The sequence below is a fragment of the Scleropages formosus genome, chromosome 1 (genome assembly GCF_900964775.1).
Source record: "Scleropages formosus chromosome 1, fSclFor1.1, whole genome shotgun sequence".
Classification (NCBI taxonomy): Eukaryota; Metazoa; Chordata; class Actinopteri; order Osteoglossiformes; family Osteoglossidae; genus Scleropages; species Scleropages formosus.
The window spans coordinates 45,646,072-45,664,802 of NC_041806.1; the positions used below are offsets into that span (position 1 = coordinate 45,646,072).

General features: G+C 51.6%; 1 protein-coding gene across 1 annotated transcript in view; it reads right to left on the bottom strand.

Annotated features, from left to right (window-relative positions):
- The window catches only part of slc35f1 (solute carrier family 35 member F1), a 70,722-nt gene extending 54,335 nt beyond the window's left edge, over positions 1-16,387 (bottom strand). The window contains exon 1 of the mRNA XM_018742450.2: positions 16,262-16,387. Within this exon, the coding sequence (XP_018597966.1) occupies positions 16,262-16,371 (110 nt within the window). The 5' untranslated portion in view covers positions 16,372-16,387. The remainder of the gene's footprint in view (positions 1-16,261) is intronic.
- Positions 16,388-18,731: the final 2,344 nt, after the last annotated feature.

Below are 18,731 nucleotides of genomic sequence, written 5' to 3' on the forward strand. Positions count from 1 at the left end.
TATGCAGCTACTCGTGTGATGAACATTGGTGCATATAGTGGAAAGAAAGTAACTTTATTTAAGAATCACACGTCTGTATCTATCATGTCTCGCTTCCTGCAAATGTGATGCACACATCGTACTGTTCTCCCAGATGAACGTCGCTTTGGAGAAAAGCACGTGCTAAATGAACGAATGTAAATGTAAATGCAAAGACATCAGCTACATGAGTTACGAAACCAAGACTGATGCGGCTTAACGAAAACTCGATCCTGCGCTCGCTCAGTACGCCCAACACGGCAGAGCGGCGGCCGACACCGGCGTTCATCCTGCACTTCGGTGTTCTGCTTCATACGGTCCTCGTGACCCCGTTAGCGAACGAAATTGAATTAAAGTGAATTAATCCATAGACGGGTTTACGCGCCGCTCTTGAACCCCCTGCCGCGCTTCTCATCCACCGTGCGGCAGGTGGGAAAATTAAGGCCGCTGAACCGAACTCCCTCTCGCCGTTCGGCCAGCCGCGTATCCCATTGTTGACAAATGAGGGGCGGGGGGTTGGGGTTGGCCAAGAACGAATGTGCTCCTAAGCCACGTTCCCTCAAACACCTGGCAGCCATTGCATTTATCTGATGCTTTGCTACAAAGCAACTTGCATTGTTAAGGTTACAATTATTCATCCATTTATACACCTGGGTAATTTTACCGGAGCGATCTAAGGTAAGTACCTTGCTCAAGGGTACTACCGTTTGGAGAATAGAACCTGCGACCTCTTGGATCCAACGGCGGTAGCGCTAACCGCTAAACTACCGGCCGTCCCGTAAAACCGTTAAAATCTACAAGCACAAGTAGCCTCCGCTGAAGGAAGCGAGGGCTCTCGAACCCTTCCAAAAGGGGCACGCTCTTGAACCTTCAGCCCAACTGCAGGATTACGCTCTTCAGGGTGCGTGTGAGCGCACGCCTCTCTGACGGTGTCTTTTCTCCATTTCAAACGCTACTAATTACTACTTGGCCTCCGCCGCACCCCCCCCGAGGACCAGAATCGCAAAACTGCAAACTGATTAGATAAACGGGGCTCCAGAATGTGGTAACGGCACTGGTGAGAGAGGTGGCAATAGAGCACCAAGTGCACAGAAACTGCCCCACACGTCCACTCCTTTACAACACACATAGGGGCAGTTAGTACTGTGGTGCTTAGGGCTGTTGCCTTGTATGTGTATTTTGGTTCCAATGCCACTCCCAGCATAGCCCCTTCAAGGTACTTATCCAGAATCACTCACACACACACACACACTGGCCGAAACTGCTTGTCCCGGGGAGGGTCGCGGTGAGCCGGAGCCTAACCCAGCAACACGGGGCGCAAGGCTGGAGGGGGGAGGCGACACACCCAGGACGGGACGCCAGTCCATCGCAAGGCACCCCAAGCGGGACTCGAATCCCAGACCCACGAGAGAGTGGGACCCGGACAAACCCGCCGCACCATCGCACCCCCCTTACCCTGAATCGCTACTGTAAAAATACCCTGCTATATAAATCTTTGTGAAGCTGATATTCTTGCGCTGTAAGTCGCTGTGGTCGGATGACGGACGAATGAAGGTTCATAACAAAGGGAAGACACAAGTGGAAGATCTGCGGGGTCCGAACCTCATCCATCCGTCCCGGAGCCCTTCATTTAGCACGACATGGCAGCCGCTCTGCTTTAATGGTTTATGGGTCCAATTTCCGACCATCCATTTCCTAAATAAATAATGCGAGCCCACGTCGTAATAAAAGGCACTCACGCACACGCTGCCCTTATTGCCTATTCCGTTTAGCAACACCGTGTCTGAAAGAAAGAAAGGGTGCAAAATTCGTAAGGTTTCGATGAGACCATCCAAAGCGTCCCCTCCAAAAGATGGGAATTCTAGGTGCATACTTGTGGACCTGCACGGGGATCTGAATGCTGCGGCACGAAGCGGTTTTGAAGTCACCGCGCCGCGGACCAGCTCGCTCTCCGTGGCCTCCGGTCTCCAGCTCCCAGTCGCTTTTCCGCTCCGCCGCGCCAGTTTCATCGGAACATACGAAAACACTCCCGCTGTCCTCCGGAGGATCGCGAGGGCAACGCGGCGAGCTGCGCACGCTTCTGTCTCCATCTCCGCTCTTCTTCCCTCCGTCTCCGTCGGCTCGCCCCGTCACCTTCCTCCATCCATCACCCCAACTGCTCCGGTTAAACGCTCCGCCGGGGAGGGAAACGGAATGAGGAGGCATTTCAAGCGACGTGCGCCTTTCTTTAGGTCGTGGAGCTCATCTGGGGACGGGGGGAGTCCAACGCACGGCAAAGACGGCAGGTGGCAGGAGCCGAAGACCCGTGACATTTCTTCCCACGTCTTTAGCGCGCGTTCACGTCTGAAACGGGATTGAATCCTGCTTCGCCGACCGCTGACTAAGGGCAGGGTAGAGAAAGTCGTTTCCGTGACGACGGCGATATCAACACATTTTCAGGACGGATGAAGGATGGAACTCTCTCGGGGCACATATGAACCTGGGGGGCACAGAAAGGCTGAGCACCGGTAATCAAGAGATGCTCTGGCTGATGGCTTCAGAGGGGGGGGTTCAGCCGGACTGGGAAGAGCCACAGGAGTGGATTAAGGCCACAGGGCCAAACAGGGATTTCCCACAGAACAGAGGGATTAACACAACACAATCGCCTGGCGCTCGGAGCAGGATCATCCCTAATGCTAAATCTCAAACATCAAAGTGCAGTCTGATTTATTTTTCAAACGCACGGCGCTGGTAATAATGGCGGTGAAAACACTCGGCTCCGATCGGTTCGAGTTCAGCCGTCGAAAGCCCGTCTGAAAGAAGGCATTAAAACGTGAAACATTGCAAATTATTCCATGTACGCGAGCGCTGCGATCCTTTATTGCCCGTGAAACACACAGGTACAGCGCTGCCCTGTGCATGTAATGGTTTTACCAAACAATGCTCTTTTGTGGGGATAAGAGGATTCACCCCGCACAGGGATTCGTTGAATCCGAACTAAAGCGCCGAACGTTTACGTTTACGTTTATTCGTTCGGCAGGGGTGTACGGCTCAGAGTAAACGCAAGTGCGTCAGCGGAGAGATGCGCAGGCAGGCGATTCTCGAAGCGCAGGCGCTCGGTTCGATACCGCGCTCTTCGCCAGCGTACGTTACACGAGTAGCTGAATACGGGGTAACGCGGGGTCATTTTTTTAACCGATAATGTAGTGAAAGTTTACGGAGCGGACAGGAGACGTGGAGAAGAGTGGGTCTGAAAGAGATGTGTTTTTTCAATGTCGACACACATCAAACCGTACCTGAGCTCCAGGTACGAGCCAAAGGTGGCGGCACGCGTACGAGGGGTAGCACACCTATCAGAGACCCACGCGCACAAGACCGGGAAGACTAAGCTTTCCGAGTCGTCTGCGGCAAAGGGCATCGTTGCTGATCGGCTCTCTCGCCGTGCGGATCGCCGCGGTATCGGGACCTCGAAGTGCTGATGGTCCAGATTTAAGATGGTAAATGCGAACCCGAGAGGGGATGGGGCAGGGACGGGGGCTGGGCGGGTGCTGACGAGGTTCGGCTGAAGCTCTTTGAGAAGGAAACAACTGTTTAGGGACGCGGCGGTAAACCCTCCCGTGCCTGCGGAGCTCAGAAAAAGCACAAGCGGGGAAAAGAACAGACTGCATGAACAGCAAAGAGCCGAAATGAATTATACACAGAGGACAACGCAGCATGTATGCAAGTAGGAGGCCACCTGTGAGGGGGTCTGGACGCCCGGTGAATGTCACAGAACAGCTGAGACTGCTGATTTTTAACCCAAAATGCTTATACTGGGGTATTAAAATGGCCAGCTGTTAATGAAGGTTGTTTATAAAAATATTGTGCAACAATGTAATAGGGCAAGACATTTAATTACATTATTATTCTGGGTTTTGATGTGTTTCAGGTCTACTGGTCCCTATAAATCTTACTTAGGGTGTGACAGGTGCTTGAATGTGTGTATGTGTGTGTGAATACCTTGCAAGTGAATGGGGGGGGGGGGGGGGGTTTGACCGGGTCCTGCTCTCTGGTGGGTCTGGGGTTCGAGTCCCGCTTGGGGTGCCTTGCAATGGACTGGCGTCCTGTCCTGGGTGTGTCCCCTCCAGCCTTCTACCCTGTGTTGCTGGGTTAGGCTCCGGCTTCCTGCGACCCAGTATGGGACAAGTGGTTCAGACTGTCTGTGTGTGTGTGTGTGTGTGTGTGTGTGTGTGTGTGTGTGTGTGTGTGTGTGTGTGAACGGTGTCGCATTGGGGGTAGACCTTGCCTAGCCTTACCCCCTATACTTCCAGAATAGGCTCCATATGACCGTGACCCTGCCTTAGGATAAGAAGTTATCGATAATGAGCGAGCAAGCAATTATTTTGAGCAACCCGCTGACACTTCCCCATGATTACACCCCGGAGGGTACCTGATTTTGTTGCCCCGCGGAGCAGTTTTGAGAGGTTCAGTAACACCATCTACATACTAAAATGATGGCCTTTTCTCCGGGGGCACAAAATATCTGTCAGGATGCCATTTGTCATTTTCATCTTCAGACTCGTGTGCCGTACGCACTGCTGCTGGGATAGAGACATCAACTCAGCACGGCTGTCACAATAATAGCAGCACGCCCCAAAAAAAGAAACAATAAGCGAGGGGCTTTAATCTGTCTGCCTGCAAAAGAGTCTGTCGCCATCGACGACGACGCAACTCATACACTCAGAGGACAAGCGGCAAACATCTGCGCCTCTTCCAGCTGGATCTCCTCTGAGCCGCATGGTTGCACCGACTGGATCTTGGTAACCCGGACCTTGGCCGGAGAGGAATGGGGTCTCATCTCTGCATCTGCCATGTCCGGCACCTCCACAGTGCAGTCAGGTCCTGCCAAGGGTTTCATGACCTGGAGAGTGTCAATGGTGCTTGGAGCATTTCCCAAGCTGTGCAACAAGGAGCTCTGGACATCGCAGGAACTTGAGACCTTGAGAAGGTCAAGACACATTCTGATGCACGTCCCCCGCTGGCTCACACCATCTCACACCGAGCTCACGCCTACCTCTTATCCATTCTGGAGGCCCCCGGATCAAGTTTCTCTTTCTTTGGTGGAACCATCACTGAAGAGAGATGGGTCGATGGCTGATCGTGACCACCCCCTGCTCCACCTGATTCCTGGATCTCCACACTAGTAACATCACTCCCCTTTTGCCTCTATCAGGAATGGCCGGGGGGGGGGGGGGGGGCACAGTGGCGCAGTGGATTTGGCCAGGTCCCGCTCTCTGGTGTGTCTGGGGATCAAGTCCCGCTTGGGGTGCCTTGCAACGGACTGGCGTCCCATCCTGGGTGTGTCTCCTCCCTCTCCAGCCTTACGCCCTGCGTTGACGGTTTAGGCTCCGGCTCGCCGCGACCCCGCTTGGGACAAGCGGTTTCACACAATGCGTGTCTGTGAGGAATAACCAACATACTGCATCATTAGTACCAGAAAGAACCGACCAGCTTCCCTCCTGGTTTAGTAGCTGTACGGTGAATCCACGACCTGGTACCGCTGCCCTCCAGTTCAGATGCTCCTGATTTTGCTTTTACAGCATTATCTTCCATAAAGCAGAGAATGAACTAATGGACTATAATTACCATATGGTCCACGCTGATTCCGGGGAAGTCAGCACCGCACACTCGTGGTGTGCAAGCAAAAAGCTAGCTTGTCCTCATATGCCCTTTGTGAAAGCCACTAAAAATGAGAGCAATGTGTGTCATTGTCTTTCTCATTAATATTTCAAAGAACGTGACCTCACTGGTGTTCGGAGTGGCCCATTTGGGAGATTTCAGATAGCGTTCCTAATGGATGCCTGTGTTTCCCCTATAAACTCCCTTTCGCGGCAAATCGCGAATATCAAACGTACTTTGCGCATTTCCTATGTTTTATGATCGCTCCTTTTTCATGGAGTGGTACGGATAGTTTCCGGAGCTCATAAAAAGAAAATGATGCGCAACGATTTTTTTCAGAAACTTCTGGGTAATTAGAGCATCGCAATGACTTGTCCATCATAGAGGGAAAGAATGAAGATCTTCGATGCAACTCAAGAGCCCAGTCAAACAACATACCCAAGGTATGGAATTGCCCTTTCTCATTTTTGCATCAAGGTCTTCAGAACCACCAGCCTTCGGGTTTATAGCTTGTAGGGGAGCCCATAAATGGGGTACTAAGAAGATCGCTGACAGGTAGGGGTGCATACATTTACATTCATTCCTGCTTTTGTCTAAAGCAACATAAAAGTTAGAGTAAATAAACGTGCACTCAGCAACAAATCAAGAACTCTACAACAGAGACACAAATATCAAAGTATAATTTGTCTGTCTGACACCACATTTTAGTGGTCCACATCACTTAAGTAGCTGCTCATGGAAGTGACATTCAGATATAAAATACCAAGATAATCATAGCAGATGGTATTTTAATGTGGTGGCTAATTTATGTATGTCAGGAGATCAGGAAAGAAATGGATGCAAAAAAATCCAATTGTGTCGAGAGCCTACAGAGGGACTCAGCAGTTCTGAAGGACAGTGGGAGTTTGTTTCATCACATCGGGACCAACACCAAGAACCGTCAGTCTTGGATTTTTCAATTTTAAACCACCCATTAGTGGGACTATAGATGACATCCAGCGTAGACCCGCTGCTTGCATTTCCTTCTGTTGTTCTATAGCTAATTCCACTTGTTTCACATCTCCTTGCAACGTTTTTGCTTAATTCACCAGCTTCACAACATAAAAATAAACTGAAGCGAATAAAAACTCGGTATGATTCGGCCGTACCGCACAAGCCGCATAAACAGAGAGCTGTTTATAATACAAAGGATGACATTTAGCTGCTCATGCTGGGATAAATAAGCATTCAAGCCCTGATCTGTAGTACATAATGCCTTCGGGGGAGGTGTTCCAGGATCGTTTTTATTATGCGATGTGTCGTGGTGTGACTCTTCCAGGTTCTCTCAGCTTCTGACATCACAGATCAGTTTTCATCGTGTTTCAGTGTCTCCGTTTTCGCAAATATTTTTATATGTTCTTCTGACCGAGCGATTCGCTTGCAGTAAATCCGTGAATCACAGCATTAGAGGGATGACATCAAATCTGGTGGCAAAAGCCTGATTTCGGGGGCAATCTGAACAGATTCAGGCGAAGATGCCGGAGCGCTCCTGTAGGTGACTGATGGCACCAACCTGCCCGCTTGGTCCGTTGTCCATCTCCCGCAATCTGGTGTGCGGACACACCCAGAGACCTTCGGTGTCCAGCTGACCCTCGCATCGATGACGGCGACCTTGGGCTGCCGCAGAGTATCCTGTGTGTGATCTCACCCCGTCGGACACAGAATCTCTCTTTGTTCCCTGCGGCATTCACGACCCCCCGAGAGCAGAGGGCTGGTATTTTTGGTTGAGGAATAGGGGTGTTGGGGGGCAGGGCTGCAAATCGCAGCCTCACAAACGCAGCCATTCATTAACTTTGTGTGGGGAAACCTTAATGGAACAAGTCCTTATTGAGATGGAGGGCAGCACGAAGCAGGCCAGCGGTGATAATGCGGTCCCTCTCTGCCTCTCTTCTCTCCCTCTCTCCCTGCAGGAGCTATTTCGGCACGGCTTCCCTGGGAACGGCACGGGTCCACGGCGGGCGCTTCAGAACCCTGGCCCACTTCATTAAGGCCTGACCTCGTTAGCAGCGGAGGGGTGCGGGAAGGCTCTCGGCCGGGGCCACCGGGGTAAGAGAGAGCTAATCATCTGCGAATAACACCGCCGTTTAAAGCCCGGGGGGTGACGGTGAATGGGGGGGTGACAAATGGTGGGTAGTTAGGGGTTCTTACCCTGTCCTTCGCACACGGATCCCTATTCACAGCAGGGGAGGTGGAATAACCGCCTCCCATCCGCCCGAGCCAAACGGAGTCGGCGACGTCCTGGAACCACGGCTCGGTAGCTAGATCGGCGCTCGTCCTGCTCCGTAACCCACAACGGGCGCTCGGAGACGGGCGACAGACTCCCACGATGCTCGGCGCCCGGCGTGACGGATCGGCGCAGGACAGACTTCCGTGCTCCCGGTTGTTGGGCAGCGCGGATTTATAGCTCGAACCGGCGAATCGCGTGGCGCGCGCTCAATCAAGTCGATGTTAATCTGTTTCCCGCTCCGAGACGCTCGGAGATGGGGAAATATATTAAAAAGATTTGAAGTCCATTAAAACTATCTAAAAGGGCATTAATAAAGAGTGGCAGGGCCGATCGCGTCACGGCGACGGAGAGGAAACGCCGCTTGCGCCACGCTAACTCGTCCCAGGGTGCACTAATGAACCCGAACCAACTGGAGGGCGGGAAGGCCTGACCGACGGAGACCCTGTGGGTGTGGAGTACCGGAAGGCTTGTCCGTTCCCATTAGGCCCCAGAGCAGAGCCCAGGAAACAGCGCTCCCTTTCAACCATCAAAGCCTTGACTGTGTGCTAATCGCAGCGCCCCGCTCCCCCCGCCGCCGAGCCGGAGCGTTCATCCTCCCCGCAACCGGGGTCGAACCCTGGCCTTCCGCCAACCCCCAGACACGCGCATCCTCTTCCCGATCTATAGAAAGGACCTCTCCCTGTGGGAACGAGGTACGGCACCACGCTTCCCACACCGGGCTCGACTGCACCCTCCCGCAGCATGACTGCGCGTACGGCAGTTCGCTCCTCGCTTCCCGGCATCCTTTCTGACCCCAACGTAGCCTGCAGGTTGAACAAATGAAGGAAGATGAAGAAGAGGATGAGGTAAACTTGTGATCTCCCACCCCAAAACTGCCCTGTTACCTGCTGGCTCTTTCTTTCTCTCCTTTCACTGCTCCTTTCCTGCTCTTTTTCTATGATTGCCCTCCCTCCCTGTGAAACAGCCCTTGGTTCCTCCAGCTAGCGCGCTCTCCCCATGCGGCACAGCAAAGGGCCGTCAATGTCGCACGGCCTCTCATTGGCGAAACGCCCTCTCTGTCATCATGAAGTCATCGATGACTACTGACCCTGCTTATTTCCCTCCCTGTGGGGTCACCTGGGTAAAAGGAACACCTTTTCCAGGTTCCATTGTCAGTGAAGTGTCTCCATATAATTAAACAGATCAGGTCTTACTTCTCACATATGATGCTGTGCAACACCAGTAGATCCCCTCACGGCTGCACACCAGGCAATGGACGAACAAATGGATTTCGGACCAAATCGAACCAGAACTCCCAAAGGATGAGACCGAGGTTCTCCTACTTTAAGAACGAGAAGATTGAATTCTCTTCAAAAAACGATAATGCTTGGAAAAGTAGGAGGAAGAAGAAGAAGAAGACAGGTGGACTCAACCCCAGCGAAAGTAGATGCGTCTCTTTCCATCCTGCGGACACAAGCAGAGAGAACATTCTAGAAGAACTCCATATATGTTTGGCAGGAGTCGACGATGACTTGACGGCCTGTATAACCTTAACTGGAGAGACAGATAGTCAACAGAGGGTAACGTCTGAACCGAGACCCCAGCGTCAAACCCCAGTGCAGAGAAGTTCGGCTTTCGTTTTAATTAACCTGGAAACCGTAAGGCCTCGGGGTAAAACTCCCTCGTCGCGATCCGGGGACTGGTCCTGCACCTGACAGCAGATTCTTCAGGGAGGACTCTGTGGCTCAAACTGCCGGCAGTGGCAGCCGTCTAATATCCTGATTTCCTCCAAGACATCACCGATGACACAGCGTGACCCTGGGGTTTCAGTCAGAGATCACTAGCGTTACTGCTGACAGCATCGCGTAGAAGAGTCAGAAAATCACACTCACTGACGACCGAGTTGTGCAGCAGGTACCAGGGTGGACAGAGCCATCGCCTTGTAGCAAAAAAAACTCAGGTTCGAGTATCTGCTCCTGCTTTAGTGCCGTTGAGCAACGTGCTTGCACTGAACAAACGGTCAAAATTACCCAACCGTACAAATGCGTAAGTCGCTATAAGTAGCTTAGTGCACAAACGGGGATTTTAAGTCACCCTGGAAAAGGTGTCAGTTAAACAAATAAGCGTAAGGGCAATGTTCATTGTAACACATTCAGGAATGCGCCCCTACCCAAAGTGTGTATAGTAGGCTCTATTCCTAAACAATTCTTAAATACTCAGTTTAGGGTAAGGACCCCGAGTGTTAATGAAAAGGATAGAATTCAGTCCCTGCTGGAGGTGACACCCTGTTCTTTTACCCTAGAGAAAGGTGAGACTGTGAGCTGGGTGTGCTTGAGACACTTTAACCACGTTAAACTGGTGTGCCAAAAATAAGATCGCATCCAGATTCCCACAGTCGCCCGTCAGATGAAGAAGCGCAGTATTAAATATGGTGCGTATACATCAATGGACAGCTGACGAACCTGCGCGCGATTTGCATAAATCTCTGTCTGGGCGAGGACTGTAGTCGTACGGTGCTGGGGATGGTGGCACGATGCAGCGTCGCGCATGCACAACACAAACTCCTTTTTTAATGATTTTAGGAAACGTCCCACCGTGATCATTAGCCGGGTTTCACGCGGCACACGGGAATCTGCGGGTGGGCAATTCGGGGTGGCCGTGCAGACAAGGAGTCGGAACTGCTTTGCCTGATTATGCATTTCGACATGAGTCAGTCAGTCGCGATGAGAGAGATGTTTAAAAAAGGTCTCGGTAAGAAGAATTTTGATTCAAAACGAAAAAAACAGCAAAGAGAAACCAGAAAATGTCTGTATTGCTTTGTGATCTGCGATGTGTTTCAGGTGCCTCTAAATTGCCCACAGTGTGTGCATTTGAATGTGTGCACGTGTGCCTGTGTTACATTTTTCTGCATTTAAAATTGTAAATGATTGTAGGGAGTTTAGCGCTGTGTCTCTAGCCCCGTAAGCCACTTCGGACAAAGGCTTCAGCGAAACACTAGTAAACAATCACTGCTTTGGAGAAAAGCATCTGCTAAATGAATGAATGTAAATGCAATGTATGTGTCATAGCACAAATATCTGCATATGGCAAAAAATAAAGAATAAATCCTCCGAGGAATGACACACCGGGTTAAACACCCCTCAAGAGCCAACGGAAGGAGAGAAGATTCAGCACCGCATTCATTCTATGGTAATGGACTGACACCGATACTCAGTGGTGATGCTCTGTTCACAGAGTCAGTCAATACTTCTGTTAAGCGGGCAGAACTACAGCATCCTGTGTGCGGGACACTAAGTAAAACCCTTGTGTGGGACGTATGCATTGCCAGTTTCCCTCACGGGGCCCTCGGGGCCCCAACCTGCGGCCGGTGCGGCCGCAGCGATGCAGGGAAACCAGAGGAAAGTTGTGCCGTGGGACACCACAAACTGCCGGCGTGTGAATAGCTTGGATGTGCCAGCACAATGCAGGGGTCCTCCCCCCTTCACCAAACCCCCCCATCTTCAATGGACTGCCCACATTCCAGGCATTATTTCCCCCGTTGCCTGGCATCAGGAGTCCTCCCAGCCGAGAATTCAATCATAGCTCACCAGCTGGAACGGGAGGAGCAGGAGAAGCAGAAGAGTCCTCAACGGGCTCTCCTCATTAAGGGAGCAATCAGATCTATCCAAAGGAAGACTTTCATCAAACGAGGAACTTCACGTACAAATCGAATGCGTGGGCCTTTGACGAAAGAAGTCATCGGGTATCTTGCCTCTGCTCTTACCTCCAATCGGGATCCAGGCTGCAACGTGACAGGCGACTCATAGGAGGTCCATGTGTGAAAGGGTATCTCTGAGGTTCTCCTTCTTCTACCACAGCTCTGTCCAGATTGCCGAAGGAGGCCGAAGTGCAGCGCTTAATAAAAACCACTTTCCCCGCTCCAAGATTTTCAATATACCTGCTACCAGAGGCCGGCGAGCGCTTCTTTTTCAACAAGGACTCAACTCTACATTTGAGCCTTGAGTCTTTCAGATTAACGCCCATGTGTGGGGTTCATCTCACCTGCATTTAGGAGCAGTGGAGGAGCACACTGGTTTATTTTAACAAGCACAAAATAGGCAGAAAACCTTCTGACGGGGCTGGTTTCAAGCGGGACAAAGAGAGCATGAGCCATTTTGAAAAGGGACATTTATCAGCGTGAAACCAGAATCGAGACAGTGACCGTTCGCCAAAAATCACCTGCTATTGATCATAACTACATGAGTAGTAATTGCAGAAATGGTCCTTTTGATTGTCCCGCGGGAAGAACTGAGTCATAGATGTGATGTATGGAGGCGGGGGTAGTAGGTGCTGGGGGGGATTGGCCACGTGGCCAGAAATTAAGACAAAAGACTTTCGGAGGAAAGAAAGGGTCCTCGGCTTCCCGCCGAACACCGCAGCTGTCCTGTTACCGCCCGTTTTAAGGCACCCGAAGGCAGGGGACGGAAATGTCCCTTAAGAAGATGAACAAAGGCTTGAGGATCTCACAGGACACCAACAATCCATTAAACTGATTATGGCTGACCCTCATCCCGTTCATTTTTCAGAGCCTCACTCAGAGGAATTGCGCCGAGACAATTCGGCGATGGCATCGGAAGCGAAAGTCGAGTTTAAAGCCGTCGGACCGAACGACATCGAAAGGACCGTCAATCCGGTCAATGTCCAACCCAAGGAAAAAAAAAAAAAAAAACCTTTTCTCAGTTTGGCTCTGACAAATATTTTTCCTAATGCACATGTTCTTAATCGCAGTGTGGACCTCTTGACATTTTGAACGTCTCTTTGACGAGGAGTGGATTAGCCCCGCGCTGCACCCTGCGCTAACAGCATTAGCATAATGGCTAAGCACTTTTCTAAAGGTGACCAGGCTGAAGGGTTTCCCCATGCTGCCCTTCATCTGGGGGGGCGTCACTCAAACACCACTTCCGCAAACTCATTTTCATATAGCTGTTCCTGCAGGTCTGCAGCTCACTGGGAACACATGTAAATGTGGGCAGAACCCTGGACCGGAGCTAATTATTGAACCCGTATTCACCCTCTGGGACAATCACATCCATTGATTTTGTTCGTTAAGTTTTCCCTTAGGGGGAAACTGAAAAAAAAAAAGAAAAAAAAAAAAAACTGGTTTGCAAATGCCGTTCCTGCAGCCCAAAGGCCCCTTCAGGCTTAAACATGCTGACGTACATTACGAAGACCCAACAACCTTGACTGTCGCTGAAGGAAAGGAGCTGCAAACCCACACTTAAACACTATTTGTTTAGTCAACATCCGGGCTCAAGGCAATTTCTAAGGTCATGTTTGTATTGTACACCAAGCTTCTTACCAGGTTCTACAGCTGGGTAATTTTCACAGCAAGTTCAAACCACTTTGACTAAGTACCATTCAGCAGAGGAGGGGACTTGATCCCAGAACCTTCTGCTCACACAGTGAAGGCTCTAACCACTGCACTCCATTCATTCATTGTGTTTACATTTATTCATTGAGCTGATGCTTTCCTCCAAAGCAACTTAGAATTGTTTACCCATTTATACAGCTGGGTAATTTTACTAAAGCAATTGAGGGTAAGTACCTTGCTCAAGGGTACAACATCTGGAGGTGGGATTAAACCTATGACCTTTGGATCCAAAGGCAGCAGTTCTAACCACTACACTACTAGCTGCCCTCTGAACTATCACAACCAAGAGAGAGGAAGGGGGCATCATGGGATGTTTTGTTGCTCAGTAGATGTGAACATATCACTACTGGAGCGCGCTGGCTGATGTACAGCACTATTGTTTTTAAAAAAAAAATGTTTGTCCACCACTTGAGAAAATATGATTGTCTGAACTTCCTTCTGGGATGCAACAAAATCACCACCCTGTTATTGGATCGTTGCCTTGCAATACGTTGAGAACAATTTTTCTCCTTCCTTCAGCACATCTCACGCATTCTTCTCAACTCTCCCGGTGTGTGTGGTTTTCGCACGCAGAAACGCCTACTTGTGCCGCCTGTTCTTTTGTTTCCCCTACTGCGATGAGCACTGTCCGATGAAGACTGACCGCCCGGCGTTTCGTCCCGGTGAGCGGCGGAAGTCACAGCCCGGCTCTTTTTGAGAAAGGAGAAGCTCCATCTGTAGGGTAGAAGGAACTGCACAGCGGCGACCCCAGAAGGTGCTGTGGAAAACATCAGGGGCGCGGTCAACGCACCGGCCTCCTGCCGAGCCCCTCCGTCACCAGCTGCCTTCAAATGAGGGTCAAATAAGACAATACGGAGGTCCCGGGACGATAATCCAGGGCTATTACGGGGCCTCGGCAACAGCTGGGCTGAAATGTCAGCGCCACTGCGAAACACATCCGTTCTTAGCCCTGCTCCCCCCCCCAAGTCGGTGACAAATGAACGAACCCTATAAATCTAGGAATTGTGGCTCGTGATCCCGCGCTCATTTTTGATGGTGAATCTGGGGTTTGTTCTCGAGGACTTGTGCAACGCCAAGGCCCCGTGCGGAGCTGCGTTTTTTCCGGCCTCTGTCACATTCTTTGGACCGGCGGGGCGGCGCTGTGGCCCACCCCGGGCGGCAGGGCACCATCACGCAAGCCCCTGGGGGCAGCGCCTAGCAACGGCGCCGCGGACAACAGCAGCCCTTCATGGTCCAACACCCACCCCCAATCTCCCCCCCCCCCGGCCCTACTCTCCCTCTCACAAAGAGGAGGAGGGATCCCCTTCCTTCCTCCACCGTAAGACCTTCCCGGCAGGCAACCCGATCTGGCCCGGCAGCGCTTTCACCTCGCGGGCTATTGTCTGGGGGATAAAGGGGTCTCCCGTGGGACAAATGGAGCTGGCAGATGGCAGGGAGCGGGAAGTGTCCTGATGCAGGACCACCAGCTGTCACCCACTGCCTCGACCCCAGAGTTCCAACTCGCCTCTGCCGGCCCCATCCTCACATGCCCACATTCCACAGCAGACAATCGCATCGGGTCCCTCCCCGCCCGCCCCCGACCACAACCGACCATTAGTATGTAGTCGGATACGTACAGTCAGAGGGCAGAAAAGACTCGATACCTCCGTCCAACCCACACACACCTCCAGCAATACCAAGCAGGAGCGAACTTTCCCACCTCTCACACCACCACGTTTTACAGTCTGCCTGAATGGGGGCTGATTGTTCATCAGTGTGCGACTCCAGCGCGGTGCCGATGTGCGAGGGCCCCGAGCCCCTGGTTCCGCCGTCTCGTTAGTTTGAAACTGCTTTCGTCCGCATTTGTCTGCAGGTTGCCTCCGTGGGTTCGGACGGCGCTACCAGGCGCCCGGCTCTCGCTGAACTCGGAGCTGGTTTAAATAACATGCCACACAATCACTGCAAAACACACAGAGTTTGGACAGTTGGGCGCAGGAGCTCGTTCGCAGCTTCTGCTCAGGTGAACAAACGGACCGGACTTGATGGACCGGTTCGAACCCAGATCGGCGCAGCCCTCCAGGGTGTCGTCAGTCCCCCCCCCGACCCAGACAGCCAGCCTGAGATGATCACCAGGGAAGGACACACCATGTGTTGCTTACCTACCACAACATTTCACCGAGTGGACATCAGAGTCCTAGTGCTCAAAGGGAGGGTACCGATGGGTCCAGTCCTTGCTTCCGGCAGCACGGCTGCTTTTCCCGTCCAAACTCCCCAATTCCCCAATTCTACAATTCATCGAACTTGTGCCTCAGTACTGCGGGGACAAGTGCGATCTGGAAAGGTGTGTTTCAGATGAGTTCCTGGACAACTAAGGAGTGACAAGGAGCACGGTGTCCTGTTCGCGTCCATCTTTCCACCAGGTTTCGGAGGATCTCAGAGGACACATCTGGCCACTTTCCTCACATTTTTTTTTTTAAATTCAAAGAACCCCCAACAGCCTCTATCATTATTTATTCGATTAGACAGAAGAAGGAAGGAGAGCTCGGGCTGCTGGGGGTCTCTGCCGGATGGAGAGCGCGCGCTATGACAGCTGAGAGCAGCGCCTTCGGGTTGCAATGACAACATCACACACATGACAGATGTAGAAAAGAAGTCAATATGTGAAACTGCAGCAAGCCACCAAGAATATGCGACCGCGCGTAAACGAACCCCCCCCCCCCAAAAAATCCCCGTCTCGCGCGCACTCCCGCCTGCGATCTCGCCGCGGACTGTGGGTGACGCTTTGACAAACGTGCACGGCATTTCAAACTCGTGTCCAAGCGGGGTTGTTTCCACGCCGATCGTCGGACGGGTGCGCGCGGGTGTGCGCCCAGGTGGCCGTCCACGAGCGCAGCGCTCCCGTGCACGGGGACCCCGGCCGCGATTCGCCACCTGTTCCACACAGGGACCCCCCCCAATTCCTCGTGCCTTACCTGTTAAAGACCTTCCTGATCCTCTGCAGCAGCGTGGGCGACTCCGTGACGGCCTCGGCGGGGACGCTCTCCACGGTGGTCACGACATGGTTGTGATGCTCGGAAATCATCGTGGAAAAAACGGGGGGGAACGAGGGGGGGGGGCGATCAGAAACCGGGGTGCATTCTGCTCCGCGCGACGACGGAGGAGCGGAGGGGAGGGGGTGCTACGCGCGACCGGAGGAGGGGGGTGCGGGGGGGGGAAAGGGGGGGCTCGGTCCGAATCTCGGGGGTACCGGCGCGAGCACAGCGACCTCAGCGTTCCATAGTTCCCAGAAAGGCAAGAGCGCGAGGAGAAGAGACGGCGCGCGGACTCCGGTGCCTCGGGTTGCGGGATCACGCGCTGCACGCCTGGCTCGCGACGGCTCCTTCCACGCGCATTTTCCGGACGCCCGGTCGGCACTGGCGAGATCTCCCCGAGACGGACAGGTTTTGGTCGAAGCTGCCCTCTTTGCCCGACAGGGGGCGCCGTTGAGTCCGAGGCGAGGCGGCGCGGCGCGGCGCGGCGCGCGTCCGTACGGAGAATGCAACAGCGCTCCCCGACTGGAGTCCGGTTTTTGTGCTAAAAATACACGGCTGACATCAAACAGTGACACGCAGCGAAGAAAAGCGAAGCAACAAAATGCGCCTAAAGATGGAAAGAGGTGAAGTACCACTCACTGTGGGCACAGCATAGAAACACCCCTTGTGCGTAACAGCCTCCACATTTTATACTGTACGGCCTGTGATCTCAAATAGCATCAGTAATACCCGAGTTCACAGTGTTACAATGAGTTAATGTGGAGTGATGTGGTCTCATCTCGCATTTATTCGTTTAGCTCATCATTTTCATTTACAGGGTTAAATGACTTATGCTTTACACATCAGCTGGGCAACTGCAGCAGACCGCGGTTAAGTACCACGCTCGAGGGTACTAGAGTAGTCAGTGAGACTCGAACCTGTGGATCCAAAGGTAGCAACTCCAGCCGCTGCACTACCGCCTCCCCAAGGAGCGTCGTCGATACTTGTCTCTACACACATAACATGTGAGATCGTGTGTCCGACGACTAGGTGTGGTGCGAAAGTGGTTCGGGGCAAAGATCCGGGACTCACAGTAAACGAACGACTGAGCTGCTGGAGAAGAGGAGGATGGCGGTTCGGAGAGGGCCAAGTCAAAGTCCAGAGCTCAACCCCACTGAGATGTTGTCTGGGGCCTTCAGAGAGCGCCGTGTAAATAGATGTCCTCAAACGTCAATGAGCTGGAGCATTTGCCACTGATAAAAACTCATATGGAGAAAAACGATACAGCTGACAAAGGAGGGGGGTCCGCAGCGCTTCAATATGCATTATTGATCTCGTCAAGTTATTTACATCGACGTACGAGACCGTCCCTCTTTCGACTCCGTGCATAAAAGCGCGTGACGCTAAATTAAATTTAGAACCATGTTTCGCTTGTTTTACATTTAATTAATGTTCATATTTGTATCATAAAAGTTGTATGAGTCACCCAGTGTTCTTTTCTTTCTTTGTTCCCTCTGATCCAGTGACAGGACACTTTCTTGTGGAGAAGAACAGTTTTGGTTGATTTGCGCAAAGCCACTAGTGCAGACGAGAAGCATCCGCTTCAGCCTGAAACAAGTTCAAAGACGCATATAATCCGACGTATCCTCCTGCGTCAATGGATTTGTTATGCCATAACCTACTTATTGTATGGAGAGTAGCGCTGAGTAACTAGTGCAAGTTTGGAATTATGGAGACACGGTATCTACAGACCTGTACAGTTATTGCTGATAGGCTGTTATTACATCTGGTAGCGCAGTGGTTCGAGCTGCTGCCTTTGGCCTGAAAGGTTACAGGTTTGAATCTCACCTCTGGCTGTAGTTACCCTTGAGCAAGGTACAGTCCTACAGTTGCTCTAGTAAAAATTACCCAGCTATATAAATGGGTAAATAACTGTAGGTATATTAACGCTATAAGTTGCTTTCTCTGCATTCGAACACGGGTCCGAATCTGGCTCAGCCTGCGTGGAGTTCTCCCCGTGTTCGTCCGGGTCTCCTCCAGGTGCTCTGGTTTCATACCGCAGTTCAGCTGAATTAGCAACTAACTTGCCCGTGGTGTGTGGTATCCCACCCAGGGTTTACTCCACTTCATACCATGTTTCTGGGATAAACTCTGGACTGCTGCAACCCTGCAATGGACAAGCAATTGATGAAAACAGATAAAAATGGAAATTATTAGACAAAAATTTCACAGAAAAAAACACATTATTATTATTATTATTATTATTATTATTATGTATTATTATTATCATCATCATCATCATCATCACTACTACTACTAAGCCAGTGCTTTGGTCTAAGGTAGTCCACAATGTCAAAATAATGCATTATTGCTTTCAAGAGCACAAAGTAACAATCACATGATGCGGTACCGAGCTTAGATGTAATAACAA